Here is an 8,446-nt window from a genome sequence, read left to right as displayed (position 1 = left end):
AAAAACTACATGATGTATATGTCGAAATAATATAATTGGTGTCAATAAAAAATATATAATTTATTCACACTTTTATTTACAATACCAATTATATTATTATTCGAATCAGAATCACAGATTTCCCAGGATGGACCACTGGCATAATTTTAGTTTTTAAATGATCACTTAAGCAACAGTTATTTTTAATTTAGTGAAATATTCCATTGTTAATGTTTTTTTCTTGACTATTTCAAATAAAATTTCTAATATATCCATATCTATTGTGCTGGCAACTAAGTAATTGCGGTCTTAGCATATTCTTTTTTTTTTATCAACGTGCTAAAAGCACTGTTTTCTTATTGAACTTCCACCTTTAATTTAGTAAAAAAAAAATATATGGATTAGTTATTTAGTTTTGTTTTTATACCGTTTTAAAAATGAAAGAAGACGCGCATATTAGACGTATTTTATTGTATTATATCCGAAACGGCATCACAAGAAGTTATGTTCCGTATATGAGAATGAAGCCTTAAAAAAGGCAGTATCAAAATTAGTTTGCCAAATTTCATTCTGAAAATTTTTTACTAAAAAATTTGCAACGGCCAGATCGTTGATGACACCCATTATCGATTCAGATAGTCATAGCATCACACGTGAGATTGCAAATAAGCAAACACTTAGTTGCCAACACAATAATACAGTTTGACGGAGTAATTATTTGAATATTTCTTTATTTTTAAATTATCTTCTGAAAAAGATTAAATACAAATACATTTTTTCATATATTATTCAATTGAATCTAGTAGTAGAATCGCTTAAGGCAAAAGTTCATCATACGTGTAAATTTCGAAGAAATTATCAATGGCTTTGTCTAGCAGACTCCCTAACCGTTCTTTAAGAATTGGACTAAGCACGTTAAACACATACATACTATTTTCATTCAAAATTCTATTCATAATTTCCGTGATCTCATTGTTTCCCAAATACAAATCATGCATATAGAAGAAAAAAACACCATCAATTCTTGCATCTAAATGCTTGTACACCTGTTGGAAGTAAGTTAATCCATTGCGTTGAACTAGCTTGGTTTTCAGCTCTAAATTTACAATTAATTGTGCTAAAATATTAATATATTAAATATTTTAATTATCATGATAAAAATAATTGGAATATACTGGCGTTAATTTCGAATGGTCCTGTGCCATCCATATTTAAATTGAGAAAATTGCCTTTGCATCCATATGATCCAATAGCTTCACCAGCAGGAAACTCTAGTTGGAATTTAAAGAGGTTCTTCTTTAGATCTGCATCAACTTTTAGGACATTGAAATTTTCGAATCCTGAAATATTAAAGTTCCACACTCCGCATTCAAAGTTCGTTTTGTTGATAAACGAGTACGGAATAGTGACATGTTTTAAACTTGGTATGGATAGTTCGGGTACTCCTTCCGCTAAATACGGTTTTGCATCTTCTAGGTTATTAGAAATACATTCATTCAAGTCTAACAAATGTCGACTGCAAGGTATTATGAATGGAGCTGAAATCAATCAATTATATAAAAGTATTATTTCATGAATTAGTTATAACTACTTACGTAATTCTGCGGCATTTGCAATGAATACAATTGAAAATAAAAGTGCAATGTGGAAGAACATTTTGCTTTAAAATAGTTTTCTTGGATTTTAACTTATATATATTTCTAATAAAAATAAAATACAAATAAAACTTTGATGATACCACAAGATTTAATTACCTAAACACGTTTCGAAAGTAGTATATACTTTATTATATATTCTTTTTTAAATATTGCTTAGATATTAATTCAATGTAAATTTTAATGGTATAAAGTTTAGCGTTAAATTTCAAATGCTTTCTTTAAGTTACAAGTCATACTTTTCACCAAAATTTTATAAACAATTTAAGCTGAAGAATAAATGATGGCAAGCCAGAAATGAACAAAACAAATATGTTAAATGCAAAATATTGGTACATAACATAATCTAATAAATGACTAGAACACAATTCACAAATATAAGACGAAGCAATAGGAATGTCTGCAACAGAGGTGCTGCAATTGGAGAAATTCTTGAAATGTTAATGAATCGAAAACATTTATTATTTTTTAAATTATCTTATGAATAAATATACAAAAAGAGTGAACAATAATAACAACTTAAATATAATCATATTTTTTTAAATGTATATTATTTAATACTGCTTAGGGCAAAAGCTCATCATACGTATAAGATTCGAAGAAAGTATCAATAGCTTTGACTAGCACCGTATCTAGATAGTTTTCAAGAACATCAATAAGAAGCTCGAACATATAATAACTATTTTCATTCAAAATTCTGTTCATAATTTCTGTAATCTCCGTGTTTCCCAAATACAAATTGTCCATGTATAGGTAATAAACACTATCAGTACTTGCATCGATATGACTGTATTCCTGCTGGAAGTACGTGGATCCATTGCGTTGGACTAGCTTGGCTTTCAGCTCTAAATTAAAAATTAATTTTGCTAAAATAATAATATATTAAATATTTTAATTTGCTTATTACGAACGCATGGAATTTACTGATGTTGCCTATGAGTAATCCTGTGGCATCAATATTGAAATTGAGCAATTTGCCTTTGCAACTATATGATCCAAAACCTTCACCATAAGGAATACCGAGTTGGAATTTAAAGAGGTTCTTTTGTAGATCTGCATCAACTTTCAGGACATTGAAATTTTCGAGCCCTGTAAGATTGAAGTTCCACACTCCGAATTCAAAGTTGGATCTGTTGATAAAAGAGTACGGAATAATGAAATGTTTTAAACTTGGTATGGATAGTTCGGGTGATCCTTCCACTAAAAACGGTTTTGCAGCTTCTATGTTATTAGCAATGCAATCATTCAAGTTCAAGGAATGTCGACTGCAAGCTGTTATGAATGGAGCTGAAATCAATCAATTATATTAAGTATTATTTCAGAATTTAATTATGATTACTTACGTAATTCTGCAGCATTTGCAATGACTACAATTGAGAAGACAAACGCGATGTGGACGAACATTTTGCTTTAAAATTGCTTCCTCGGATTTTAACTTATATGCATTTTTAATAAAAATAAATTGCAAAACTTTGAGGACACAGCAAGACTAATTGTATAAACACGTTTCTTATTTATTTTCGAATACATTATGTATTTGTGTATATTTGAATAACATATTTTTAGTTTTAATATCTTTCTAGTCTATGTTTAATAAACAGATTTCGTAACCAGTGAATTTCCTAATGTAAATTTTAATAATAAAAAACAGAGGTTCCCATGTTTTCGGTTTTGGGTAGACCCCCTACTTACCTGATATTGATTTTTTGTAAATTTCTAACTGTAGTGAAGTTAAAAACTTAAAGTAAAAACACATGTTAAGTTATATACATTTATTAATTGAATTTAAATTAAAATACTCAAAACAAAATTTTATATCTGTTATATAAAATATACGTAACATAAAATAAACTAAGCAATAAGTAAATGTTTTTAGTGAGAAGGATATGCATATTATTTATATTGGCACATTATAATTATTAAGATCTTTGCTCTAAGACTGCGCGTATGCTTGTAACAAGATGATACAGGTATATCATTATGTGCAGGTTTTTACAAGTTCAAAATGTATTGCGACCACAAAGCGAATGCCTACATCCCACAACTTACACAATTTTATAAACATATATAATATTTTTTTTACTTCATAGGTACTTGTATAAATAATGTATATGTCTTTATATTATAAGATATTATAATGTAAGTAAATAGGTACTATCAGTGTATGTTGAGATCCACTATCGTGGACCCCATTTTCATTTCATGGACCCCGAAAATTTTTTTTTCGCTGACGTAGCAGGTTATCATAGACCCCTGGGGGTCGATATAGACTATTTTGGGAATCACTGATATAAAACATATTTTAAAAATTATTAATTTGAAATAACAACATTTTTTTTAATATGGAATATTTAAAAATAAAGTAAATATTATTCCAAACTCAAAATTTAAACAAAATAAACAGAAAAACAACTGTAAATTATAATTCGTACAAAAATTATATTTATTATGCTTCAATTCGATCCGTTATTAAAGTTATAAATCATCCCTTACTTGAAATTTTTGAAGAAAAAAATAAAGAATACCTACAAATATAAAACTATTTTAATATATTGGATTGGAAATTAATATACTAAATATTAAACAATGTTCATTGCAACAATACACAAAAAAACATTATTACATATACTGATTATATAGTACATATTCATATTCTTTTGAAAGTGACTAAGAATTTGATTCAGAATAATAATTATTACCATCTCTTCTACATACAGATTATTTAAATTCAAATGTCAACTGCCAAAAAAGTTTATGTGGTTTTTTAATACAGATTGCCATAAATATCTTGTTGTTGTTTATAAAGTGTCATCTAGTTTAATATAAATCAATCTTATACTTTTTCAATTAAAAATTTGTTTAATTAATATTTGAAAATGGCAACGAATAAAACTTTAATTCGAGTTTGTTTATTTGATACCAAAACTAATGGGGCACGCAAAATATGTACCACGTTTGTAAGTCATCTAACAGAACAGAAATGGTTCAAGAGATTGTCTTCAGGAAATTTCAGCTTGACCGTAGAAATCACAAGTGGCATTATTGTATTTTCTTTATTTATAAATATCTTATAAAAACTATATAAAAAAATTTAAATAAAAATATTTTGAATATAAACATATTTTTTATTTAATTTAATATTAATGTTTTTTGCTCAAAGCAAAAGCTCATCGTACGTGTAAATTTCGAAGAAATTATCAATAGCTTTGTCTAGAAGATTATCTAAATAGTTTTCAAAAGTTTCAATAATAAACTCAAACAGATAATAACTATTTTCATTCAAAATTCTATTCATAATTTCTGTAATCTCCGTATTTCCCAAATACAAATTATGCATATAAATGTGTAAAACACCATCAGTACTTGCATCGATATGCCTGTATTCCTGCTGAAAGTAAGTGATATCATTGCGTTGAACTAACTTGGTCTTTAGTTCAAAATCCAAAATTAATTTAGCTGAAACAATAATATATTAAAAATATTTCAATTTACTTGTGAAGAAAGACTATAATTTACTGGCATTAGCTTCCACTGGTCCTGTGCTATCAAAATTCAAATTGAACAAGTTGCCTTTCAATCCATATCTCCCTATACCTTCACAAAAAGGAAACTCAATTTGGAATTTGAAGAGGTTCTTCTTAAGATCTGCATCAACTTTTAGAACATTGAAATTTTCGAGCCCTGTTATATTGTAGTTCCATAATCCGAACTCATAGTTGGATGTGTTCACATACGAGTAAGGAATAATGAGATGATTTAAGCTCGGTATGGATAGTTCGGGTAATCCTTCCGCTAAATATGGTTTTGCAGCTTCTATATTATTCGAAATGCATCCGTTCAGATCCAAGGATTCTTGTCTGCATAGTGTTATGAACGGAGCTAAAATCTTTCAATTATTTAAAGTATTATTTCGTAAATTACTGATATGTACTTACGTAATTCTGCAGCATTTACAATGACTACTATTGAGTATACAACTGCAACGTGGATGAACATTTTAGTTTTAAGTTATTTTCTCGCATTTTGGCTTATATATATATTTAATAAAAATAAATGACTAAGATACATTTGAATACAACTTAAAAAAATAATTTATTAAACACGTTTCTCATTTATTTTGGAATACATTCTAATAATAAACATAATTAATTTGATAGAAATATTTAAACATAAATTGTATGTAAGTGAAAAAAATATTAACTGTAAAATGAAAGAAAGAATTATGGAAATTAATGGTATAACAATTTAATATAACTTAAAAAATAATAAATAAAAATATAAAATCAAGTAAATAAGATTTTGATGGTTCATTTATCATAGATTTGTACAACAATTATGTTGTTTTTACTTGAATATGTTAATATCTAAAGCAGCGAACGGGGAAGTTTTTCACTTATTATCCCAAAATATATTTACCTCGGCGATGAATCGAATGGGAACAAAAGATAGGTTATTTATAAAAGCAGCAACTTTTTAGTGTTATCTCATTTGGAATTTTACAAGTTTTTGCAACTTTTAACATCCAAAAATGTACAATATTTTAAGTTGTAAACGTTTTAATTACCCACAAGTATTTCCCCATTAGGGGTAATTTACCGTGGTTTACGTGGTTCACCGGATCTAAAGGATGAACAAATAATAACAATTAAATTGCTTTGATTCTTTTACTTTATTATGTATTATTATAGATTTATGCATTAAATTCAAAAGTACAAGTACAAAAGTGCCATTATTATATTTCACTAAATACTTATCTTATACGTAATGAAAGTAATCCATTTAACTTATATAAATAACTGGGAATATTTATAAGTTTCCAAAAATTTATCAATGGATTTTCCCAAAATATCATTAACTTTCTTTTCAATAACCGGAATAAGGAATTCGAACAAATAGTAACTATTTGAATTCAAAATTTGATTCATAATTTCCGTAATCTCAACATTTCCCAAATACAAATTATCCAAATGCAAATAGAAAACACCATCAGGAACAATAATTTTGGAATTTCTATACTCTTGCTCTAAATAAAAATTACCATAGCGTTGAACCAATTTCGTCTTCAACTCGAATAGCAAAATATAATTCGCTAAAACAATTAAATTTTAGTGAATATCATTATTTAGTTTAAGTTGTGTACTTACTTGCGTTTGCTCTGATTTGTCCGGTGCTGTCCAATTTCAAATTGAACACTTCCCCTTTGCATCCATAAGATCCGATACCTTCGAGGTATGGAAATAATATTTCGAATTTGAAGAGGTTAGTTTTTAGATCCGCATCAACTTTTTGGACAATGAAGTTATCGAATCCTGTGACATTATAGTTCCAGAATCCGAACTCAAAATTGCTATTATTGACGAATGAGTAAGTAATGATAACTTTTCTTAAGCTTGGAAAAGATAGTTCGGGATATCCATCGATTAAATAGGGTTTAGCTGATTTGATGTTATTGTAAATACAATAATTTAATGACTTCGAAGATTTCTGACTGCAAGGTGTCAGGAATGGTGCTAAAATATATTTATATGTATATAAGTAATATGCAATAGTAAATACTTACGTAAATATGCAGCATTTGCGATGATTATGAGTGTGTATAGTATTGTGAAGTGGAAGAACATCTTGGTTTTTGGTTGTTCTCTCGGATTTCATCTTTTATATATATATATATATTTTTAAGAAAAAAATAAGATTAAAATAAAGCTTCTCCTTAATTCGATAAACTCGTTTCTTATTTGCTTTGGGATACATTCCTTTATTTTTTTGCACTTAACTAAAGTATTTTTCAATTTATCATATTCCAGATATCATTTGTGAAACACATTTAGTAAACAGTTTTTCGTGCACCATTACAATATTTTAAATTGTAAACGCTTTCATTACCTTCAAGTATTTCCCCATTTGGGGTAATTTACCGCGGTTTGCCAACCCCGGATCTAAAGGATGAACAAATAATAACATTTAAATTGCTTTGATTCTTATACTTTATTATCCATTAAATTGAAGAGTACATTTTCTGCCATTATTATATTTCACTTAATACTTATTTTATGTTTAATTAAATGAATCCATTTCACTTATATAAATAATTGGGAATATTTATAAGTATCCAAAAATTTATCAATGGATTTTCCCAAAATATCATTCACTTTCTTTTCAATAACCGGAATAAGGAATTCGAACAAATAGTAACTATTTGAATTCAAAATTCGATTCATAATTTCCGTAATCTCAACATCTCCCAAATACAAATTATCCAAATGCAGATAGAAAACACCATCAGGAAAAATAATTTTGGAATTTCTATACTCTTGCTCTAAATAAAAATTACCATTGCGGTGAACCAATTTCGTCTTCAACTCGAAAAGCAAAATATAATTCGCTGAAACAATAAAATTTTAGTAAATAAATATTATTTAACTCAAGTTGTGTACTTACTTGCGTTTGCTCTCATTTGTCCGGTGCTGTCTAATATCAAATTAAACGCTTTTCCTTTGCATCCATAAGATCCGATACCTTCGAGGTATGGAAATAAAATTTCGAATTTGAAAAGGTTATTTTTTAGATCCGAGTCAACTTTTTGTACAATGAAATTATCGAACCCTGTGATATTATAGTTCCACAATCCGAACTCAAAATCGCTATTATTAACGACTGAGTAATTAATGATAACTTTTCTTAAGCTTGGAAAAGATAGTTCGGGATATCCATCGATTAAATGGGGTTTAGCTGATTTGATGTTATTGTAAATACAATAATTTAATGACTTCGATGATTTCTGACTGCAAGGTGTCAGGAATGGTGCTAAAATA

General features: G+C 27.8%; 1 protein-coding gene across 1 annotated transcript; it reads right to left on the bottom strand.

The window, feature by feature from the left end:
- Positions 1-794: 794 nt before the first annotated feature.
- LOC108565827 lies at positions 795-1,635 on the bottom strand. The gene is made up of 3 exons (XM_017925472.1): positions 1,575-1,635; positions 1,155-1,517; positions 795-1,096 (listed from the first exon to the last, which is right to left on the bottom strand). The coding sequence occupies exons 1-3, from the start codon at positions 1,633-1,635 to the stop codon at positions 795-797; spliced, it is 726 nt and encodes a 241-aa protein (XP_017780961.1).
- Positions 1,636-8,446: the final 6,811 nt, after the last annotated feature.

The sequence above is a fragment of the Nicrophorus vespilloides genome, unplaced genomic scaffold (assembly GCF_001412225.1).
Source record: "Nicrophorus vespilloides isolate i.1.1-1 unplaced genomic scaffold, Nicve_v1.0, whole genome shotgun sequence".
NCBI lineage: Eukaryota > Metazoa > Arthropoda > Insecta > Coleoptera > Silphidae > Nicrophorus > Nicrophorus vespilloides.
This window is presented reverse-complemented; position numbering and strand designations above follow the sequence as displayed.